The sequence below is a fragment of the Antennarius striatus genome, chromosome 7 (assembly GCF_040054535.1).
Source record: "Antennarius striatus isolate MH-2024 chromosome 7, ASM4005453v1, whole genome shotgun sequence".
NCBI lineage: Eukaryota > Metazoa > Chordata > Actinopteri > Lophiiformes > Antennariidae > Antennarius > Antennarius striatus.
Genome location: NC_090782.1, coordinates 20,183,860 through 20,208,710, shown reverse-complemented (window position 1 = coordinate 20,208,710; position 24,851 = coordinate 20,183,860). Strand labels below are relative to the sequence as shown.

At 41.7% G+C, this 24,851-nt stretch overlaps 1 protein-coding gene across 1 annotated transcript in view; it reads right to left on the bottom strand.

Moving 5' to 3' along the window:
* The window catches only part of nek7 (NIMA-related kinase 7), a 60,111-nt gene that overhangs the window by 10,761 nt on the left and 24,499 nt on the right, over positions 1 to 24,851 (bottom strand). Inside the window, exons 2-8 of the mRNA XM_068320166.1 lie at positions 24,367 to 24,454; positions 18,476 to 18,616; positions 17,744 to 17,806; positions 12,688 to 12,798; positions 9,395 to 9,503; positions 8,269 to 8,376; positions 2,032 to 2,126 (exon numbers count right to left, since the gene is read on the bottom strand). Coding sequence (XP_068176267.1) covers positions 2,032 to 2,126; positions 8,269 to 8,376; positions 9,395 to 9,503; positions 12,688 to 12,798; positions 17,744 to 17,806; positions 18,476 to 18,616; positions 24,367 to 24,426 — 687 coding nt within the window. The 5' untranslated portion in view covers positions 24,427 to 24,454. The remainder of the gene's footprint in view (positions 1 to 2,031; positions 2,127 to 8,268; positions 8,377 to 9,394; positions 9,504 to 12,687; positions 12,799 to 17,743; positions 17,807 to 18,475; positions 18,617 to 24,366; positions 24,455 to 24,851) is intronic.

Below are 24,851 nucleotides of genomic sequence, written 5' to 3'. Positions count from 1 at the left end.
ATCAGGCTGTAAAATCTTTATCTCCACAGGATCCTTACGTGGCTCACCTTGGCCTGATGGCTGGATGGAGTCCTGCCACTGCTCTTCTTACTACAGACGTTCTTTCTGAATGAAAACTTCCATCTTTCCCTTCATGGAAACAATCTATAACCCTTCTCTTGCTATTTGTTATGTTCAACTTTTACTTCTTCCCTCTGTTCTTCTGCTCCGTCTAACCTTCTGTCTCCTCTTTCCTTTTATTCTCTCTGAAGAGCTCTACGGCCTTCTCTAGATTCCTATATTGTTCCTATATAGATTCCTAGATGTTTTCACCCTACAACTTTATTCCTCACCTCCTGGCCTCCTAGGGGAGCAACAAGTCTCACTCACACTATTTTTTTTTTCAGTCTTCCTCTCTGGCTCTCGCCCTTTCCTCTCCTCATCACTGGTCTCATCTTGCTTTCTCAGCGTTTAGTCCAGGCTGCAACCCCTGGCTGCTCGCCTAAGGGTGCAAGTCATAAAAGATCAATGGACTGCGCTCCATCTGAAACGAAGAAACAATCAATGCTCTGGCTGGTCATGCGCCAGCCACCATGACAATTTCAACATGAGTGGTTTATTTGACAAAATTTGGAAAGGTGCAGAAGTTACTCCAATGATGGAATCTTCAAACACAAACACGCTGAAACAAAAACAGATTTTTGGCGGGAAAGTATTGAGGGTGTCAGTGGGATCTGTTTAATATTATCCCTCTTTCCTGGCGCTTCCTGTTTGCAAATCCATGATGCCATCAAACAAAAATGGCTCCTCAAAAATCTCTGACATAGTGTTTAAATGTATACATAAGGGTGTAAAAATAAGTTTAAACAAACGTAAATTTAGAGAAATAAAAAAACAAAAACAAATTCAACCTGTCAAAATTAAACAACAAAAATGCGCTTATTTGAAATGGGCCATTCTGGCAGGGCAACACAACCATGACACCTGCAGAAACTACGCTACAGGAGTAATACAAACGAGAGCAATCTGGTTTTTATTAACAGTGAAAGAAGCATCCTCCATCTACAAAAAAAAAAAAACCACACATATAAAAGTACAAAAACAGAATGTGACCTACAGCATCCACCGCTTTTAGCCAACCACAGCCGAGCGCTACCGCAGTGCATTGTGGGGATCTAATTAGCATGAAGGACTGTGGTCTCTGAGCAACCATGACCTGCAAGCTGAGCTAAAACTTCTTCCTCGCGCGTTCTCCACCTCTATGCCTGAGGCGCTGCAGAGAAGGTGTAGTCACTGGTGCGTTGAAATGCAGCCCAAGTGATCAGCAACTCAGGGGAGTTGAGAGAACGAGGGGAGGGGGCATGTGGGTGTTTTCTTGGCCGACAGTGTGTCTCTCAAAATGTGTATGTGTGTGTGTGTGCATTCAGTGCATGTAGAGGTTGGCAAGATGAAACGTCAGATTGACTGCTATCATCCACGTCTATCATTGTTGTGTTCCTCGCTCCTTCCTCTTTGTTCCCTCCTCCAGGGCTTGTTTCCACTCCGTGTGGTCCGCAGCAGAGCCCTGTGGTGTGTTGATCCTGACTAATCAAACTAGTCAGTGTCACTCGGCCGTCTTATCTCAAACACATGGTCATGTCAGATCCCTTCACCGCCCGGCTTTTCAGCGTTCAGAAGGTTCTCAGGCTGTGGAGTTTCGACTAAAAGAGTCTTCAGGTCTCAGCTCAGCCGGGCAAAAGCTCAAGAAGGAAGCAACAGGAAGTGAAGCCACGCAACACATTCGAATATATCACCGCTACAAATGTGGGCGTTTTCTATATTTTGCACAGTGATAGTTTGGAGCAAAGTTGGATGTTAATACAGCATAACTGTGTGTAAAAAGAGCAGGTGTGGTTTACATTTATTTATTTTATCCAAGCACTATACGCTGATAACATGTGTGGATTTGGGGACGTTAGCTTGTTAATGTGAGCGTCTGAGACAATGTGTTCTCATGTCACTCCTCCAGTTGAATGTGAGGTGACAGTGTGTGCACACATTCCCATAGTTTACCTCGTACAGCAGGCATCCTAGCGACCAGATGTCAGATTTGAAGTTGTATCCGTTTTCATGTATTCTCTCTGGTGACATGTAGTAAGGAGTACCCACTGGAACAGAGGGGGAGAGTGGGGAGAGAGAAAGAGGAAAGGGAGGGAGGGAGCAAGGACAGAATGAGATAAACAGAGTTAGAGAAGGAGAACAGGACAAAGAGAGTGAGCTTCAACATTTTGCATTTAGAAACCCAATTCTCCCCGCTTCATCAACAGGTCAAAAAATGTTTCACATTTAAGAGTTGGGATACTCACCATCTTTAAATCAAGGGAGATTTTAAAGTGCATTGACTTTGTAAAGCTTGAATTAAAAAGGGTTACTTATCATCATGCACATCCACCCAATCTATGCAATTGTACAAGTGCCACAAAGCTTCACTTGCAGCAGACGTACACGCACAAAATACACATGAATCAGTTTTGATTACTGGGACTCTGTAATGATCTGAAACAGTAGTCAGAGAATATGCCCAGGGAGCAGCACTGGAGCCTTAAACGTTGGCCCATTTCTGGTTCTGGTTTGGAAACTCAAGAATCCCAAACTGCCATTGCGACTGGCAGAGCTCCAGAAAATCAGACTCTCACCCAAGTGGACACGAAAAGCAACCACAGCTCAACATCTCATCCGTAACATACTGCAGGGAAATTTGCTGCGTCTTTAGCTGAATATAACCGGCTGCTTTTTTCATTTGCTTTCTGTTTGCTATGATTTCCCATGTAAAAGTCTATCAAGCACATCCAGCAGAGGTTTTATATGAATCACATATGGTTAAAGGAGGGAAATTTTACCAGACTTCTAACCAGGAGTGAGCAGCACTCAGACTTTGCTTGAATTGCTAAAACAAATACGTGAAAAGAGGCTTACATAGGCCTGCTTATATTTAGATGACAGCTACACACATTATGCATCATCCATGAAACAACTGACTTAACACTGAATTGTTTTATTTGTGCCCCACCATTTACAACTTTTTTTCCTACTTGTTTAAAATGCAATGTTCCCACTGTCTAATCAGCCAAGACAGTAAATCAATAAATTCCTCTGAGCTGGTCGATTTGAATCTTTAACAATATTAAACGACATTAGCTGAGAGGGAAAAATTATGGCTGAGGTTGCATATATAATGAGTTCACCTGTAGAACTAGAAAATGAGGGCCCAAGGACACAGATGCCCCCGCAAAAGGAAAAACCTCATTTTGCCAGATGCGTTTTTGTTACAAACTACAGCATAGAGGCTGCACTCCCACCATAATTTAAGCCCAAATAACAGGTCAGAGAAAACTAGTGTATTTGCAATTAATAGAAGTGATCATGGAGGGGGCAACAGCATTTAGAAAGTGAATTGAAGGGTAGCACGTTTCATTTTGACGCTAAGAGAAAAACACACTTTATCTTAAGTGTGTGATTCTGAATAATTAAGTGTTACCTGTCATTCCAAAAACAATCAGCAAAGCAAAAGCAAGTGAGAAGAAGTGGATAAATATACCGGAGAATGGGGATTCCAGCTTTAATTGGTCATCGGGTTGTTATTGTGGATTTTGTGAGTGTGTGTAACTTGTGAGGTCTCATGGTGCACACTGAACAAGCTCCCCATTAGTTGATTAAAAAGACTGCCTCTTTTGTGCTAAAAACTGAATTTAAAAAAAAAAAGACAGCAGCATGAGGCTCAAGCTCCTTCAACTCGCTAAATTTAGGCCACAGTGTTCATTCATGCAAATAAATTGAACATAATGTTGGGATTGATTTCCATTATTGTGAAAAGATGTGAAAACACTGCACGCTCTGCAAAACAGGGTAATTGTAGTCGTAGGAGAGGATAAGAGGTGAAATATTACCCAGTGTAAAGAAGCCCAGAGTTTTGACTCGTTCTTAAAACACAATTATTGATTTGATCAGACGGTGTGTTTTCTTCTTCTTTTTTTACCTGAACTTTAAACAAATCACACAATGTGGATTTATTGTGGGTTCCAATAGAAATGGATTCCAATTGTAAAAATTCACGAGTGACTCAAAATTGTTACATATTTTTTCTAAGAAACTTTCTATGTGACAAACAAAACACTGAAGTGGTGTATTTTAATACTTATGAACTTTTTTTTTTTTCTTTTTTTTTTTAAATTTCCATGGCTTTGAGTTGAATTCTGTCAGTGGGATTTGTTTCAAATCAGTGTTTCCAGCGCACATCTCCAAAAGTGTTCAATACTCTCTCACAAAAAACTGAAGCACACATCTCCGATGCACTTGAAAGCTGCCTTTTGATATTTTAGAAAAGCATTTTAAGCCTTTTATTTATTTATTTACTTTTGAAATAGGTATGCAATTACTATGAATTGTAATTAACAGGGCCAACTTCAATAACTTCTGTTTTTCTTCAAAAAGACGCGCTTGTGGCGAGGGATCCCGTGGTGTGCTGAGCTCTCGGCCCTCGTTTGGCTCTCAGCCTAACCCTCTCTTCCTTTATGACTCGCTCGCTAACAAGACAGTATATATGATAACCGTCTTAACATACATGTTGAAATTGTCATAATTATTTCCAGCATCAGTCTCCCTGATGTCAGCCTGTTTCTTATTCACTCCCTCATCATTTCTTCTCTTTTCCCCCCTTTTCCATTGCTGACACCTCTCTCATATTACAGGTGTTAATTGCAGGTATATTAAACTACTAATTTCTGCCAATTGGCCCTTCTCTCATTCATCTAATTATTGCATTAAAATTAGTAACTAAAAACTGTTTTGTTCATTTTTCTGAAATCCAACACTTACCCTGCTTATCCATCCTCACCACTGTCAAGGGTGTAGCGTGTATTTTCTGGCTGCATGCATGTATTGTGTCAGTCACACAAAGTGGATTAATATGTGTGACTGAGTGTGTGTCTGTGGTTGTGCATATATACTGCAAATTCATCTGAATGTGCATTAACTGTCTGCCTGTGAATGTGTGTGTGTGTGTGTGTGTGTGTGTGCGTGCGTGCGTGCGTGCGTGCGTGCGTGTGTGTGTGTGTGTGTGCACGCATTCAAGCCTGTATGGATATGCACATATGCACATACATACATGTGTATAGGAAACAAAGAGCTTGAGTGTCTCCATGTGTGCAAGAGTGTGTCAAAATTCTGTGTGTGTGAGTGTAAGTTACTGAGTGGCTGAGTTGAAAGCCTGGATGCTGACAGGCTGTGTGCCTGGACCTCCATCTCATCTCCGCCACCCTGTTCAACAATTCAGCTGGGTGGCTGAGCTCATTACAGACCCACGCTGGCACACAATCACATGCACGCACACACACACACACACACACACACACACACACACACACACACACGCACATGTTCACACACACTCACATCTATTGTCATATTCTTTCTATCCATCTTTCTCACTTCGGATTTCTTTTTTCTTTAAGTTTTCTCTGTCACACTGTCATATTCTCTTGTTCTATCTAACTTTTTTCATTTCTCTCTGCTTTCTCTTTTCTTCGATTTTTCAGTGTCACTGTCACGTTCTCTTCTCTCATACCTGACACATTCTACCTTTTTTTGTTTCTTCTCTTTCTCATTCTCTCTTCCATCTTCCACTACCTTGCTTCCATTCTGTCTCTCTCTCTTGCTGTTAAGTCGAGGTGCCAAAAAGGGCAGAGTGGAAAGTAAGACTGAAAACAACTTAAGATAGAAAACAGCAGCAGGGGGATTTAAACAAATTGAAACAAACCACAGAAATGTCATGGGGAGAACCGGGGTGGGGGGAGGATGCAGTCTGGGTCCCTTGTGTCAACAGGCCATGGTATCATCTGCTTCTACATCATTTAGTGTGGATTCCACCAGCAGCCACACATACTTAAAGTGTTCTTGAAAAGATACAAAGCAGTTTTTTAACCACACTGATTATTAAATATGACATAAAATATATCACTCAAGTCTCCGCAGCACACAACAAGTGTTTATTTATGGTGAAGGTATAATCTGTGGCACCAATGGAAAAATATGATTTTTGATTTGAGTGGTTTTATGGAGATGAACAAAGCAGCATCGCTTGGCTCGGATAAAGGATGAGGGTATTCCAGTTGACCTCTCTGACTGTGGGGGCTGAAATTTCCCTCTCCGCCTAAAGAGGGTGCTGTGGACTCAACATTTAATGAGCAATCACAGACTCCATCAGGCGCCTCTGTTGGCACAGCAGGTTGCTTAGTTGATAGGGTTTCTGGTGAGTTGATCATGTGATTAACACTTTGTCAAAGGATGGGCTGCTGCTGCACTGGGGCTGAGAATAGCACGCTGTTTGTGGTAATAACAGTTTGACATAAGGAAGTGAGATGGTGTGAATGACAGCATTTATATTTGTCTTTGGAATTTAATTTTGTAAATTTTCCATCATGAAGTTGCCAAAATAGCAGAAGGGATGAAAATAATGTTCTACGTTTTGCTGTGCAATATTGGACATTTGTTCATTCATTTGTTCGAACATATTTCAGATGAGATCAAGACATTTAATTCAATGCTACTGGACATTCATCTGCTAATACGTATGACTAGTGGCACAAAAAAATGAAATGGATATGGTATGGATAGGAGAAAATATCAAACAATTTCTTGACTATTTTAATGTTTAGAAACATTGTTTTATAAAATGTATGAGATCAATGCAGAAGAAACCTGCTCGTGACATATTTCCATTGATGATCTTGAGGGTGTTTAAGGACTAAAATGAAGTCTTTTTCAACCACTAGTGGACGAGTTTTCTTCTTTAAAGCTGGTGCAGGGAAGGAACATATTACTTAAAATGAATGCATTTTTTTTACTATTTAAAAAAAAAAAAATCTGTTTTAATTTATAGCTGTATAATAACTGGGGTCACCATACTGTTTTATTATAACACCTTTGCAAAATAATATCACCCCCTCAGCAACATTGAAGATTACCAGGACAACAGATTTAAACAAAAGCAATTTGTTGTTCTTGAGTGTTAAAACCACTCCATCACAGAGAGCCTCCTGTGTATCATTTGACTTCCTGTCAGCAGTGACCAAAGCAGCTCTGAGCATGGTGCTAACGCTTTGTGTCAGTCATGTAGGTCATGTAGGCGGCCATTGCTGTAGCCCTGAAAGTCTAAGTTTAGCCCAATCTGATCCCATGCAGTGTAACCAGACTAAATGCAGAGTATGGGGGGTGGGGGGTGCTGCGGTTTATTTGGTTTTTAATTTGCATGAAAGAGGGCGGTGACTGAACATGACATTATATTTAAATTAGAGAAGCTACTTTACTGGCAGGACAAAGCTGCAAAATGTCAAATGGTAGAATCTAAGTCAAGATCTTTGTGAAGCAGGAATCACATAAATCCCGTTTTATTCATTTATTCCTTCATTCATTCCTCATCCAAACCACGTCATCAGCCATAGCGGGTCACGGGGAGCTAGAGTCTATCCCAGCTGTCTAAGGGCATGAGGTGGGGCAAACTCCGGGCGCAACGCCAGTAGGCCGCGGAGCCACACAAAGACAAGACAACCACACAGGCTCACACTAACACACTATAGACAATTTGGAATAACCAATTAACCTGAAGCGCATGCTTTTGGAGGTAGGAGGAAGCCGAAGAACCTGGAGAGAACCCACGCAGACACGGGGAGAATATGCAAACTCCACACACAGCAGGACTCAAACCCGGAACCGCCTTGCTGCGCGGCGACAGCGCTACCCACTGCTACCCACAGTCTGAGGTTTAGTGTACTGACTGAATCTTAAATTAAACCACATAAACACGAGTGAACTGGGTTACAATCCTTACTTGTTTGTACAAGAAGATGTGATATGATTTTATTTCCTCCACGTGATAAACACAGCAATGAACGCCTAACATGATTGTATGAATTGTAGAATTGATCGGATTGTTAGAAGGCAAATACACACAGTAAGAGCTGTGTGTCGAGGGCCCAGTCTTATTCTGTGTAAAGTTTAAAGGTCAAGGCAACAGGAAATGGCTAACTGGCCAATGAAGGAGCTGGACTATGACACATGGCTCTGGGCTCGCCATGCCTAATGAAACACATCCAAAACTGGGTGATTACTGGGGGCCGTGTGTGTGTGTGTGTGTGTGTGTGTGTGTGTGTGTGTGTGTGTGTGTGTGTGTGCGTGTGCGTGCGCGTGTGCGTGTGTTCAAACATGAAATTGTGTGTTTAACTATGTACATCCACATATACTGTTGCAAATTACCTAGTGAGTGAGCAGCCGTTGTTTTGGAGCTGAAGAATCGTCCCAGTCCCAGGTCTCCTAGTTTCACTACTCCTGTAGCTGTGATAAAAACATTGGCTGGCTTGATATCTGCAGAGGAGACGAAGGGGGGGCAGTGGGGGGTGGGGAGAGATTGATTTGGGGATGTTTCAGAAAATTTCATTGCACATAGTGTAAGACTTGATTTATGAATTTCTGCCAATGTTAAAGTGCTAAAGTGACACATCAGCCTTTGATTTTAATATTCTGGTGTAATTGTGAGTGGCTTCTGAATATTCCCCGCTTAGCGGCCATTAAAGCCAACAGCTCAAGGTTTTTTGTTAGCGTCCCTGCACCTTAATCAGAGTCCATGGGAAGTACACCACCTGTAACTGTATGCGCGTGTGTGTGTGTGTGTGTGTGTGTGTGTGTGTGTGTGTGTGTGTGTGTGTGTGTGTGTATGCGTGCATGCATGACTGATTTGACTGGTCCCGGTAAAAGAATGTGTGTCCATAAACACTGTGTTTTCTGGTTTCTGTCTAGTTTAAAAGCTACATTCAAGCCTCTATCATAAGTAACAAGATCAGTCTAGGTTTTTATCTATTTTCATTTAAACACCAGGTTTATTCTGTTTACAATTAAATACAAGGCAAAAAAGAGGAAACAAGCAGCAATTTCTAAAGACCATTTTCCTACTTTCCAGACATCTACTGGTAACAAATTTATTTAGTAGGGTATTAGAACTAAGTAGGAGAGTCTTGAAATGTGTTTGCAGCAGTTTAAAGGTAACACTAATAACAAAAATCATCCAAGTAATTCTCCTTATTTTTGGTACGTTCAGGATTACATAGGTTTAAGAGTATTTTTTGAAGACAAAGCATTCTTTGAAAATTTTGTCATTTAATTAATCATATCTCTGTTTGATTCTTGTTAATGTGTCACAATATCAAAAGGTGAACAAAGACATGCTGGAAGATACCACATTGGTGAAGAATTGTCGCAGAGCTTCCATTAGAGAGCTTCCAAAACATCCATGGTGGCTCAATGTGTACATTCATATTTGTGTGTGATTCTTTGTGTGCACATGCATGTGTGTGTAAGTGTGTGTGAATGTGTACTTTTGCACTACCTCTGTGCATGACTCTCCGGGAGTGCATGTGTTCGAGTGCACTGCAGAGCTGGACAAAGTATTTCCACACAGTTCTCTCTGGAATAAGTCTCCTCTGCTTCTTAAAGTGCTGCAAAGTTAAAGCCAACACCCAAACAAACATGCACAAACGTACACACACACAGACACACCATTTCAAATGAAAACATTTAAACATGACATATATAATATATAGGGTACATAAACATACAGGCACAGCCCAGTTTTCAGTGGTTCCAGTTTACCTACCGACTATTAACAGTGGCCGGGCACAGCTCTAACACTGACAACAACTTCTTGCTACACAGGGAATAAGATTATCAGGCTGTGGACCGTTCCAACAGGAGAAGTCCTCAGTTTTCAAATACAGTATACCTCATTAAATGCATTACAGACAGAGTGAAGTTTTGATCACTCAGATCACAGAACACATTCTTTTGACGGCGAGTGCTTAAATGTCTTGGGAAACAATAAAATGCCTCCTAGTCACCTGATCCCCTCCAAAAAAGCTTCAGCACTATTATAATAGATTTCATGCCATCCAATTCACATATATGAAATGAACTAGTAAGCAAAATATTCTCCCCGATTCAACTCTGAGAGCCGAGGAGTCAAGTAAAGTTTAAACTTTGCAACAGAGAGAAAGAAAAATTCAAAATTATCCACCTTGTAACACCTACATTTAATTGCAACAAATGAACTTGTTTCTTTCCTTGCAAGGGGTGTCGGGTTATCACTAAATTACTGCATTAGCATCTCTGCCACTCAATTAATTCCTTTACCTGCAACATCTAACGACTGTTTGAAGACATCATTTCAACTTATCACACTGTATAGACTCAATTTCTGAAAGTGAAAGACAGGTATGCATTTCATAAATGTAATAAACAGTAACGACTATAGGATTCTTTGTTGCCAGTAGGAAATGTCTCCAGACTCCCTTAAAGAAAATGTCAATTTTTTAAGCTGTTGAGCTGGGAGAAACTTTAAAAACTTTATGAGACGCCATCTATAACAAATTCTTAAATATTTGTGCCTTCATGTTAGAAAAGAGAAAAGGCGATAGAGAGAAGATCTTTGCTGCATTCAGCCTTGTCTTTGTCCTCAAGTCCAGACAATTCTGCAGATTAATTGCATGGAGTTAACAGTTTTCAGATGGAGTCTGAACTATCTACTGAGGGCAAGGGTCAAAGAGTAGAGCGAACATAATTGTTCGAATTGGTCCACAGACCTACTAAACAATGATAGGTAGAAGGAAAGACACAGAAGGAGATGAATGGGGAGAGAGCAAATAGTGGAACAATGGAAGAAATGAAGGATAGGTTATAGGTGCTGTAAAAGAAATACGGGGAAAAAATTGTGAGAGAAAGAACAGGATGAAGAAAGATGAAGAAATGGATGGATAGACCTTGGCCTACATCCAAACAACGCCTGAATGAGAAGCAATTGTTCCCTTGCCCTCCATTTCCATATCAGAGGACTGTTTGATGTCAATGGGGGAGCACATAGACGCCCACCAACACCACCACCCGCTTCTGCTAATAGCAAACACTGCACATGCAATATTCTGTAAGTGAATGCAAATCAAAGACCATTTGATTTCATTTGAATTCTGAGATGGTCAGAGAGAAAGAGGACGAGAGAGAGAGAATGAGAAAGGAAGAGGAAGAAGGAGAGAGAGTGCATGAAGGACAAGAAATCAAAAAGAATGAAAAATGTGAAATTCATGCATGGAGAGAGGATTCTGCTTTACATATGGAACACTGTACAAATGTGTTTAATTTACATTACACACTGGAGGGGTAATCCACGAAACGCACCTCTGGACTGTCACTGTTACATTCAGTCTGGAATCAATTAGATCAGTGCAGGAGAGGAAAGTATTCATCGGTAAGCCTGAACGTCATCAGCAGTCAAATGGAGATGACACTTTTTGAATCTTCCCAGCATCTTTTAGCAGCTTAGTTAAGATAGCAACACTCAGTTTGCTTCCATACCTCTACAAACTGCCACGATGTGTCTTTTTAAGTGCGCCTCTGCTTCTATGGATGTGTCTGCATATTCTTTGCTTACACAGTATCCCACATGGATGCTTTCAGTGTGTGTGTGTGTGTCTGTGAGTGTGTATGTGTGCATGCATGCGTGTTGAGCCTGGGCCTGCCATGTTCACTCTCTTGTACCACTAATCCTCGCCTCTCCTAATTTGCTGTGTTGAATTTGCACGGATGTGGAGCTGCTGAGTATGACTGCAAACAGCTTGTCGAGCTGTGCTGATACAACGCTGCAGCATCATTTATGCATGGGAGTAGACTAGGCTTTATACATGCACACCTCTCATTTGCTACACTGGCAGGTTTTTATGATAACCAGGGGTTTGATCTGGTTGAAAGACCAATAAAAATATGTTTCTTCTGCTTCCATTTCAACAACACCCTCATTGCAGAAAACCTTGCTTATCCAGGTTAAAGACATGGTCAACCCTACATATCTGTGCGCTCTGGTCACACACTATGCACTGGATTCGAATAGAAATTTGCAAATTGCGGTTGGTTGGATATTACAGGTTAAAAATGACCACAAATATTATGTCTGAGGGGAATTTAGCCAAAATCTAACCGTTGGCAGACTTCTTAATGATGTACGGCCAGAAATGAGTCACGGGGGGGGGGGGGGGGGGGCAAGTGTCCATTCATCATCAAGATTTTATTACAAAGCTTTTGGTGTTGGTTCTTTTAACATGTATGTAAGATAAAAGGCCTTGTTCAAATACCCCTAACATACAACACGTGCTGGAACATCATAGCATTAATGGACGTGTGATTTTTAACAACGTCCTTTTTAGTCAGGGTAAATGTCCACACATATCACCCAGATTAAAGGGGGTTGTGGGAGGTGTTTTAGGTGTCACTCTGTCAGACTGTGTGATTCAGATTCAGTCATTGTCAACGTAGTTAAAAACTTTGGCACAACCACAAACCTCAGACCTCCTGCCACCATTCCTTCAGTCATAAAGGGCCACGTCAGCGGTTAGTCGCTTCCTGTTAGCCAATCATTTTGGCACCAAACGTGAGATACTGCGGTGGACTTGCTGGTTCTCTTTTCCAGATTTTAGACGAATAAAAATTTCCATTTAAAAGGGTGAATTTCAGTCAATCCAGACTTTTATTTCAGGGTCTATCTCCTTTTTCAAGTCGACATTAACAAGTAAGCCACACTGAACAGTCTGGGTAGTCTTTGGGTGATCACAATTTGTGCTGTTGTGGAGACTTCCTCACCTTGATCATACGTGAGAGGTCCCCTGCATCTGCTAGCTCCAGGACTATGTTCAGCTCGTTGTCCTCAATAAAAGACGCATGGTATTTTATCACATTGGGATGGTTCAGTTGCTGTTGGAAAAAAGAAGTCAATGAAACATGTAGAAAAACCAAAGGAGAGAACTTGTCAAATTAAGGGCTTCCAATCATAACATTACCGACTTCAACAGTGAAAATCAGCCCTTGAAGAATTTAACGGAACTACAGGACCAAACTTATACAAAAACACCAGCTGATAAATAACAGCCTTGTGTCATGAGCAGTGCAATCCCTTGTACTTTCATAAGCAATTAAAACAAAATAACTGAATCCATATTTGGTATCATATTGGGATAAGAATGGACCTAATGAGATGGTTTTGTTCGCCAGTGTGACAAAGCTGGGTGACATGTCACAACAACTCATCTGTCTGTGATGACAACAACCCATGTGTGAGACACACATACACACACATACACACACAGGCCTGACAGGCTGATATGGCTGGCAGTCAGAAAAACAAGCATCCCAGGCTCATCTCTGGCTGAGATTCCTTCCCGTTGGTTGGTCAATAAGGCAGGATCAGCGTTCCCCCCGTAGTAAACAGAAAGTCTCTATCCATCCAGAGCAAGACAAAAAGGGGGTGGGGGTGGGGGGTGGGGGTGCAATGAAAGGAAAGAAACAAATGACATAGTGACACAGACAAGCATAAAGAATGATGGAGACAGGACAGGGTGAGGAGATGGGGGAAAGAGAACAAAGGTGAGGAAGAGGAAAAAGCCAGAGAAGGAAAAGGTGAGCCGTACGAGGGGAAGGGGCAGGGGGAAAGAGAGAGACAGTGATATGTGGTAGAGAGACATGGAGCAGTGTGGCATGGCAATGTTGGGGGGTGGGGGGGTGGGTATGATGCGAGCAGACGGAACAGTGTGACATGCGTCCTCCACTTGGCTCCGCTCTGCTTTCTCTGCTGTGATTAAAGAAATGTTCATGCTCCGGATGATGCAGAGAAAAGGAGAAAGGAGAGCAGAGTACAGTACTCTCCGCAACACTACACTCTCCACTCCTTCTCTGCATCTCTCAACAATCCTCATTCTAATTCGTTTTCTCCTTCTCCTCCTCATGTCTCCATCTTTCTTTCTCTTTCTCTCGTCCTCTCTTGCCAGATGTATTTTTGGCTCGGAGTGGCAGTTCGGCTCGGCTCCACACTGTAGCACAGCCAGGGAGTGATGACAAGTCCCCCCACCACCACCACCACCACCACCACCCCAACCCACTCCTCTTCCACAAATTGAACCTCAGGCGGAGGATACCGAGAAATAAAGAGATATGTTCACTTGCAGATGTTTATATAAATGATGGATGGGAGCATGCAGCAATACAACAAGCGTTCATTGGGAAACATCACAAAGAGTCTGGCATGATCATGTAATTACTTAATCATGCATGACACTCCTCTACAGATAACTATTTTGGTGAGCTGATTGTGTGTTTCAAAGAAGAACAAGATACTGACAAAAGCTTTCTGATTGCAAATTAATGATGATGATACATAAAATGTGTTTCTAAGGGGAATTGGATGCTTACTGGTTGGCAGCTGGTGGAAATATAATCAACAATCATAAAAAAGAAAGCTTTTGGGTGTCTCTGTAGCTCACCTGGTAAATAATGGACATCAACTGTAATAGTAAGGTTTTACTGCGTAAGACTGGCCTTAATTATAACCCAAACCTCGAACATAAAGTAACTAAATGATTGGACAGGATTTCAGATGATAAAGATTAGGAAAGGGAAGCCTATATCAGCAGCCCCAATGAATGAATGCCTTTGTGAAGAATGAAATATTGATGTGTTTCCATTCATTGAATGAGAAAAGTATAACTGTCCATTTCTGGTTATGTACTCAACCTGGCAAAAAACATACCTTTATATATACCAAAAGACTGAAATGAATTTATAGTGCATCAAGTTAAATAAAGCTGGATGTTGCCAGTTCTTTACAGAAGCCAGGCATTCCTGAATAGTCACACACACACTCACACACACAAACACAAATACACAATACAGACATTAATACAACTTCTGACTGCTGATTAGGGCAGATCATCAGCCTCCAGAATACAATTCAGGCTCCAGAGTAACCACAAGTAATAGAAATACAAAGCTGGGGAACTTCAAGAATGGTGAAATTACCCGATTGGCACAGAGCAGGCTATTTCTGCAAACCAACATTCCTAGCAGCGAGGATTTAGACAAAAGAAGCGAGAGAGAGAGAGAAGTGAGATTTTCAAGTTGAAATCTTCATGCCAGAACAGGAAAATACAGATGAATGAGCAGACACAAACAAACAAACAGGCAGACCGTTAAAAGGCCATGACTGTGTGTGTGTGTGTGTGTGTGTGTGTGTGTGTGTGTGTGTGTGTGTGTGTGTGTGTGTGTGTGTGTGTGTGTGTGTGTGTGTGTGTGTGTGTGTGTGTGTGTGTGTGTGTGTGTGTGATCACACGCCAGTATGTGTGTCATTCCAGTCGGTCCATGCCAGTGTGCCTCTCATTATTCTGATTTGGCCCTGTCTCCTGTTGGCTGTCTAGAGGGGGATAAGGCAGAAGGACTGTCTCTCTCGCACTCAGCCATTTATTATCATGCTGGATGGGCAGCACAGGGCCGGGCATAACTTCCGTGTTCACTAGCAGTCAGTTTTCAGGATGAAAAGAAGGGAAGAAAAAGGGTCTTTGGGGCGGTGTTGATGGTGGTGGGATGTATGTGTGTTTGTTTTTTTGGGGGGAGGGAGTTTGGCCTATTGGGAGAATTGCTATGAGCTGTTATGCAGAATTCCACAAACAACTTATATGACAGCTTGTAATGTTGCCATCATACTTCTTAATTTTCTTGTAGAGCAGGGAGGTGACTTCTCCACAAAAAAAAGAGTTCAATCAGGAATCAACATGTATTTATTCAAACGTGGGTGCAAAAGGAGAGACGAGGTGTCGCACTGTAAGTTCACCATACATCAAATAAAAATCTGAGCTCAATTATTAAACCTGTCGGACAGGTTGGAGTCTCAGTCATTAGTCCTGCTTTAACATGTTCTCAACACTCTTTACAGGGAAGTCACTGAATTTTCTTTTATGTAAGCACGTTGACTTAAAGTCATCATCTCCCGAGAGCATCTCACCATGAAACAGGAATGACAATCAGAAAGGTTTATTATTGGTGAGAGTGAATGTGAGAAACACTGAGAATTATTTAATCACATTCCATCGGAAATTTAAAATCTATGTTATTTCTGTATTAATAAAAGTAGGGGGGTCCAGTATATAAATCGATGTATTCTGAAGCAACCAATTGGAAAGCTTCTGGTAGACGTTAACTGTCAAATACAGTCAGACACCCTGTTCACATTATCATCTCGAGGAGGGACTACGCGCCTTTATCCGACCTGATGCAATAAACACTGTGATGTAATGAGGGTGTGTTTCGTTCTACCTACGCATATATGAGTGAATGTGACGTAGAAAGGCAGGGTGGAGTTGTGAATTACTGCTTTGATTAATTGATGTGTTAAATTTAAAATTCCTTCCCCTCCTGTTCCATGACAGAAACAACCGTCACCTACCCATTGTGGTTAACTGATCAACTCATGTTCTTCACCTATGTGTGTGACATCACATTGCTGGCAACACTTTATCACTTGTCTTTTTCTCGATGAACCTAAGCATGTTGTTTAAAATCACACACCAGGGTGGTGCTGTGTAGATATTGCTATGTTCAGCGTAAACAAATGGCATCGTTGTAGAGAGAGGTTTGCATTACATTGCTATGTGGCGACGTTTCTGAAAAATCAATTGTAATCAGTTTGCAATCAAATGAATGCTGGCAGATGATTAATCGTGTTTCGGTTTCAATATCTCACATTATCTCATTAATTTATGAGAAAAAGAATAAGCAAAATAAAGGAATGTATGAGATCTAACCATGAAAAGAGGATTTAAGTCACCTGGCAGGTTGTGACATTTAACCCTGTACCCCCCTACCCAGGCAGCCAGATAGATCCAGATCCAGACGAGCCTGGTTGTCTTCTGCTGTCAAGTTAATAATGTGCTTCTCAGATTACAGCCTCTCTACAGGGTCTCGCCTACATGTGAGTATCGTTGTCTTTGATTGGCCCTAAGAGCCCCAAGGGCATCACTGATGTGTTTGAAACAAACTAATTGGTTTTGTTTTCTTTCCTTAATGTGTATGGGTGAGTGTGTATTTGTGTGCACAAACTGCCTGCAGTGCAAACACATGCACAGACAGAACTCATATATGGAGGGAAACACAACCAGGAATGCATGAAATCACACATACACACAGTCAAACCACAAATACACACAATTCTGACACACATCTAGGATCATGCAGACAAGCGGGGGTGTGGATGTGTGTGAGTGTGTGTGTGTGTGTGGGGGGGGGGGGAGATATTGAAGCTGTCATTAGTTTGTTCATTAGTATTTGAGAGCAACCCAGCTGACAAATGTTTATGGCAGTTTGATAAATCTAACCACTGTGTTGGGAAAAAGAAATGCAAAATTGTAATGAGGAAAAGGAGGAGGTAAAACATCAAGGGAGACGGCTAAATTTCCATCCTGATGCACTGTTGCCCAGCTCTGAACATTATAAAAAGATTTTTTTTTAAAACCCCAAAACTATATTTTTGGCATTTAAAAAAAAGAGTCAATGTGAGCCTGGAGGTATGCAACACTGCACCCCTGCACGCACACATACACACACTATCTGACAAAAGAACACAGTAACACACATGTACTGTACAATCACACAGATATAATCATTCATATTCTCACTTGTGTGCACAAACACCCCCCTGCATTCTTATCCATGTAAAGAAATGCAAACCCCGTGCATGTGCCCACACAACTACTAGCAAATCCAAGCCGCCTGCTACAGATCAATTGTTTTCCTGTGGTGGAAGGTCTCAGCTGAGGCACCTTAAGAGAAAAGAGCTCAGCGCATGACGCCGTCTCCCTCTTCTCTGGTTCTTTACCTTAAGGAGATCTATCTCTTTGATGCAATCTTGCCGAGCTTTGGCATCCATCAAGTCGAATATCTATCAAGAGATCAAAAGGGGAGAGAGAAAGAGAGAGGGAGAAAGAAAGGACAGAGAAGGATGTTATGACATATTGAAGAAACAGTAAGATGGAGAGGTGTAGACAAAAGTAGCAGAAAAAATACTAAACAGAAAACACGGTTGCTGTTATCTCAACATTACAGCTGTTCCGCATCTGAGTAACACATGTATAAGGTATGTGTGAGGTTTGTATACCTGCTCAGCTAGAGCAACATATCCTCCAGCTGTGGTATGAATATGCAAGAGGCTTGAGTCAAAGTGTGAAGGTAGCTAGGACTCCAATCACATTTCACTTCACCATGACAAAAATAGAAATAATTCATGTTTAAGTGTGTCACGGTGGTCGTGGTTACTCGAAAAACTAAAATGACACAATTTAGTAATTAATAAACTTAAAGGACAAGGAATAAATATGTTGATATGCCTTCATCAAAATACTGAAGAGTAATTAATTCCATATATATGATGACGTTGACAATACCAGCATGCATGGCTCAATACAGAAATTCTGTAGATTGTTCTATATAAGTGAGGTGAAGCCACAGGGCTAAATTGCCACAAGGTGTAAATGTATCTCCTTTATAGACACTGCAATAAAACAAAATTTCACTGAATGTAATGCACTCTCCAAAGTGATATTACTCTTACCTGCACTTTCTTCAGGGCCACTGATGTGTTATCTAACAGGTATCTGGCTCGGTACACCTCGCTAAACTGGCCGCGTCCAATCTTCTTCTCAATTTGGAAGTTCGCCAGTGAATTGTGACCCATATCTGGCTGTAATGGTTTCTGAAAGAAGAAAAAAATCCATTAACGTTTACATACACATACATAGGGTGCACACACACATATATAAAGCAAAAGTTATTTGCCTTGAGGCATTAATGGAGTTGTTACATCAATACCTGTCAGGCTGATATAAATTACAGAATGACTGACAGAGAAGTTTGTCACATTGTGTAGCAAGAATCACTTGAAGCTCATCATAAATCCAACCAATTCGCTTGTGGCTGATTACTGCACAAGGCTTCAATCTATGGATATGTCTTCAAATTCCAAACAAGATGCTTCACATATTTTACATCTTCAAACAGGCAGCCCTCATAACCTTTACAATATCCACGGTTTCATGGTAGGAACCCAAGGGAAGTGCACCAACTTAGTTTCCAACCTAAAAGTGATTTATGTTTACATTCTCTTCCGTACCTGAGCTATGATGTTGAATAATGGTCAGTAAAGTGTTTTGGCAGAGCACTATGATAATGCTATAAAACTAACCTTTGCACTCTTGGACATAGAATCCCATCATTCACCTTTATTTTATCAGATGGCTTTTGAGATGAGACGAAATGACATGTTCAGTCCTGAGATATTTGTACAGTAAATACGCACATATAGTATTGCAATATTCCTATAATAATAGTAATGAATCTTTGTAATTATACCCTATACTGTACAAGCACACCTTATATAAGCACTCTAGCCCTCCTGAAGAAGGTTAGCATCCGCCACCGTTTTTATCAATGTGAACATGCAAAAGCATCACAGATGAGGTTCATTGTTGTGGTGCTGTTACACAAATCTATGTGTAAATACTACTTTTGTGTACCAAGTTATATCACTGACAGTTTGGCATTGGCCCACAGGCTACAGGACTCCTTGGCTATCCTTGCCACATGATTGGCTGAGTCGGCTGAGACGCTCACCTTCCACGGAATGAGCCCTTTGGATATGATGTGTGAAGAAAAGCACAGAGCAAGCTGCTTGACCTTTCAAGCCTTTTGGTTAACTTGTACAAGGCATCAGTGGGAGCCAACAGAAGGTGACAGATATCAGAATGCCACATGTCAAAAGTGCTTCTGCCAATGTGGCGGGGGGGGTGGGGCAGCACAAGGGCAAAGCAGCTAAGGACAGAGGGAGGAAGGAGGTCAAAAATAATCTCCTACACACTAACACACTGAAGAAGAAAGTGTCATCATACTCGTGGTCAGTCAAACCGCTTCACTCCATTTTCCCCCGGCTAATGAGTCGCTTCAATGGTTGAGGGTGAAGTTCAGTTAGAAGTTAACAATTAAACTACACCAAAGCACAAAAATCCAATTGACTGACACAGGTTTAACAGAGTACACAGTAGGCATGCAAATAGAGATTATTTTAATTTAAAAACCATCTGATGAAATCAGATGATTCTTTTTTTAACTAATCCACAAATTATCTAGTCTTTAAAATTAGATTATGCAATTCCCTGCTACACATTCAATCAGCCAGGCTGGAAACTCCAGTTTTTCTTTCATCTACTGCAGTTGTAAAACAATAAAATTTGTAATCAAATGGCGGTCACTCACAATTTCAAAATTAAATTGAACACAATGATGAGGGAAACTCTCAGAAACATTGGCTCCAATCAACTAATCAATATTTAAAAAGACAACAAAAATTTGCTAGTGAAGGACCAGTACCATATTTATTTAATTGTTTGAATCAGAAATGAATCAGACTGTATAAGGTCTAATGAAAATCAGCCATTACATTATTAATATATACAATAACAGGCACACAGACTGAGAGAGGAAGCACAATCCTGTTCATCCTGGTGGGGGTAGGGGTGGGGGTGGATTCATTGTTTCCTAAATTTGACAACCAAAAGAAGAGGCGTGAGCCAATTAGATGCCCTGTCCAATTAACATTCAACACTGCTGAGGTGTGTGCATTTTTCAAGATGACACCAACATCGTCCCTGGCTGTCAAAGACCGACTCTGAGAGAGTGCATGACACACTGGCGAATGTTTGAACAATTATAACACATTGTTCTAGAAAAATAGAAGAGAAGGACAATACAAATGTTTCCCCTGTGTATCACAGAGAATGTAATGCTCTATTGTGCAGCGATTTGTCTTAATGCCAACAAACAATTTATGAGGCTGCACGATGGATGGACAGTTAGTGGTGTATTTATGAGACAGAGGCAGAGGGGAGGGGATAAGAAGGCATTGCTTTCAATTGCTGCGTGGTAGCTTGACAAATGTTAGCATGAGCCTCTAAAGCGCTGTGACAACCGCCTGCTGAGAGCACGGTCTCGCTAATGTGTCCTGGCATGCCAGCCCCGTAATCACACATTTACATATGCAATGACCTACATTTGCATGTCAGATCGCACACTGTCCAGCATGATTAACAGTGGGCACCTCCCCATGTGGAGTCGCCCTGGGTGGCAGCAGAGGCCGTGCGAGGGCAGAAGAGAAGGCTGGAGGGAGGCCGGCTTTTTTGGCAGCCAAGGGGCTGGGCTGCCAGGCAGGATTATGTCAGCCAGTGGCCCCTACATTAGACACTTCATTAGAGCTAATCTGTTTAGCAGTGGGCAGTGTATGTAAACTTCACAGGCCATTTGCGGCACCTCTTCGCCCCCTGGCCTGGCCTTCAAAGGGCAGCCAGGCCAAAGCTGACTGACAGACCGTCTTCCTGCCGCACACGAGTGTCACACACTCAGGAGTTGCTTCCTAAAATAAAAGCCACAACAAGAACACACACATATGTGTAGAAAGAAGTCACAGAGTAATGACCCTGAATGACAGAGGGGTCGGTTTTTGAACAATACTGAGAGGAGGTTACATAGATGACTGCTTGAGAGAGTTGGATCTTCATTGGTCATGTGTATGATGGTAGTGAAGAGATAACGTCATATAGTGGGTCTTTCAAGTTACCAGGCCCTCTTGTCAATTATTTATGTTAAATATCTGGCATGATCATGGACTTAGAGCCTAAAATCAAAATAAAATCGAAGCCAAAGAACTCTCATTTCTATGCTGCACCATGCAGTGTACTTACTTCTCCCAATCACATCATTCTGGTGTCTGATGGGGACAACCTGCAGGGGATGGAGATTAAGTGGCAGCCATGCAAGGTATTATGGGTAACATCAGTGAGGGACAGGGTGTCCTGGGTATAAAGGTGACATACAACTGCCATGGGCAACTCGCTAGCCAGAGGATTGAAGGAGAGAGAGAGAGCGCAGTGAGAAGCAAAGGGAGAGCAGATAGACAGCTCACTGGAGGAAGTGTGATTTAGGCTGCCCAATAATGACACCATTGCCAAACACAACTGACAAGACACATGGAGAGTGGAAGAGGAAAGGCAGAAGACAGGGAGCAGGAGAAATAGTGAGAGGGGTGAGAAGACATGCAGCAGAGGGCAGAGAGTGTGATGTGACAGCCCAGCAATGCCAATGGCTGCCAGGGGAAGGCCAGTGGCGTCGGAGAGGTGCTGAAACTGAGTGAAAGAAGCAAGCACATAAAGCAGACTAAATTCAAAATCATATTTTTTCCATTTTGACACACTGAACCAGAATTTTGCACATGTGAAATCTCAAGTTTTAAACCTCTCAAGACTGCAGCTGTAAATTTTAGTCAAGGAGGGGGAAATTGCATAAAAGCAATTAAATCCATAATTTAAAAAAGTAACAATGGAAAATCATATGCAAAAATATGAGAGCACTAATTCTCAACCAATATTAAGTAACTCAGAAAGCACTATTCAAAGTGTTAATTTTATTTTTTGGTGTTCATGAATTGTGCAATGAATGGAGATCCTAAGGGGGAAAAAAACTCTTAACTCCCCTGTGGACACAGATTGTTTTCACATGTGAGCAAAATTAGTTGAATAACTGATGACGCAGTCTCCAACAGAGACAGACGGGGATGCAAAGAGAGGCAGACAGCAACTAAATGAAGCGGGGCCATAATCCCATCCTCACCAGTCATCTGGCCCCCTGAGCATGGAACCGTGCTGTATTCATCCTGAGACGGGGAGGTAGCCAGGTAGTCACACAAACAGGATTTACGGGAAAAGGTGCTTCTCGTTCTTCCTCCCTCAATCTGCTCCACAATCGAACCTTCATGTCTCAGCACTTACAGAGAGATCCATGTCTGTCAAACTCTGCAGTGACTATCAAAATCTGATCTAAAGGGGCCTCCTCAACAACCCTCCCACTCACTCCAGGAGCAAATGCTCCATTAAAAATGCACATCTTAGCGGCTCATCTCGTTTACCTAATGCATATGCATCATACCTCCGGGACCAAGGGAAATGATATCACAAGTGATACGGAATATTCTCCATCAGATATACAATTCAGATTTCTTCAGGAGGAGGCTGCCCCCCCCCCCCACCCCTCCCCTGCTTCCATGCAGACTGACTGAACCTTAGAAGAACAGATACAGGACTTGTTGAAAGACACCCATCTGGAGGCTGGTTAGTCAGCCATCTACATACTCCCTCCATCTCCTAAATCTAAAATCAGTTAAGCTGCGCTCTGTGAGGGTGACAAAACATGATGCAACATGGAAAGTTCACTGTGCTACCAGTAACCTACGCACACAAATTGGGCCTGGAAATGATACTGATGAAAACTACTAGAAATAGACTGAGAGAGAAATCATTAAGCTGCACAATAACAACTTATCAGCGGAAGATTTAGTTTTTGTGTGCATGCGTTCGGGGGCGCTGCCTAAGTGAAATTAATCATTAGAGCTTTTATCAGACTTTCTTCTGTGTGCAACCCAATTTAGCCTTAATTTTGCAATTATGCATCTTAGAATAAATTAAACCCCTTGGCAATTCCAGTGTTAATGTTGCAGTGCATTGCACATGCAAGAAAAACAATTGAGAGAAGAAGCCTTTTTTTAGGGTTGTTCATTTTTTTAAAAATCCACATTTACGGTACTCTGGGCTATATGGATGATCCTCTTTGTTTAAAGTCTATTCAATAGTTATGGAGGAAAAAACATCCTTCTGGAAAGAAATCGATGGGCCTGATGTTGACAGGGGGTATTAAAATCCAACAATCACCACATCTGCACTGAGCAAACCTGAGTTATATCGAACCAAGAGGTATGCAGGGAGGCCAGGCTCTAGCAGCCTCCAGAGTTCTGATCAATAGAAAGAAATCAACATTCATCCACCGCTGTCTATCTCACACACAGGCTACAGTGGTCTGAAGGATGCTCAAACTGAAAGCAAAACTTGATTGACAGAGGAAAAAAAGGCTAATACAGAATATTTGCTCTTCAAAATCCAAAAGAGGTGGGATACTATGTTTGCAGTGCATGTAGGAATGGGATACAGCATCATGTGTTATTAAATTAATCTGCAGAGGAACAATTTGTGATGACACAACTTCAACAAAATCACTCACTATGTGACAGGATAAAATGTGACTGGCTGTAAATAACGACAACTCTCAGCACAAGGGTGGAAAAATGTGGCGAAAATTCTTTACCATGGTGCTTGTATTTTTAAATGTTGTACCCAAATGGAAAAGGACTGGGAATTTACCTGATTTTTAAGAAAAGAACATCCTTTATTTGTCCCACAGTGTGGAAATTTGCATTTTTTTGTGTAAAAACCTGTATAAAAGCTACAACAATTATCTGGCAAGTAAGTATAGCCATCATCTCACTTTATGTGACATCATACTTCACAACCTTACTTTGCAGTCAGCAGTGCTTGTGCCGATGTGTGTGTGTTCGTATCTGGACTTTACCTGGGGCTGAAAGACCGGCACAGCCGCTTGCTGTCCTTGTGGCTGCGTGTCCATATCCATGGTGTTAGGAGCTGGATCCTTTGCACCTCTGTGAATGAAGCATACAAAACAAAACCTCTGATTAGTCAAGTACACACTGACCAAAACAAACCAAAAAAATTAACCTCAAGCTGGCTGTTCTGTGTTCTTCAGCAAGCACTATTGAATGCTGATTGTTTCCAGAGTGTCATGTATCAACAGAACTGGATACTACAGTAGGTCGTGCCTGTGGATTGGACACTCTTAGCCCTGCTCCCTCTCAAGTTGCACCAAGCAGCAGGTAATAATATTATTCTGAACACGGTGGGAGACAATGCCACTCTATGTTTGACTGGCATTCATCCAAGACCCTTTCATGACTAGTTCTATCTGTACTGAAGCGGTTCCCCTTCACTTTGTGTTTTCTGAGAAAACACAGATGACACAGAGGTAAGTGTGTCAGGTAT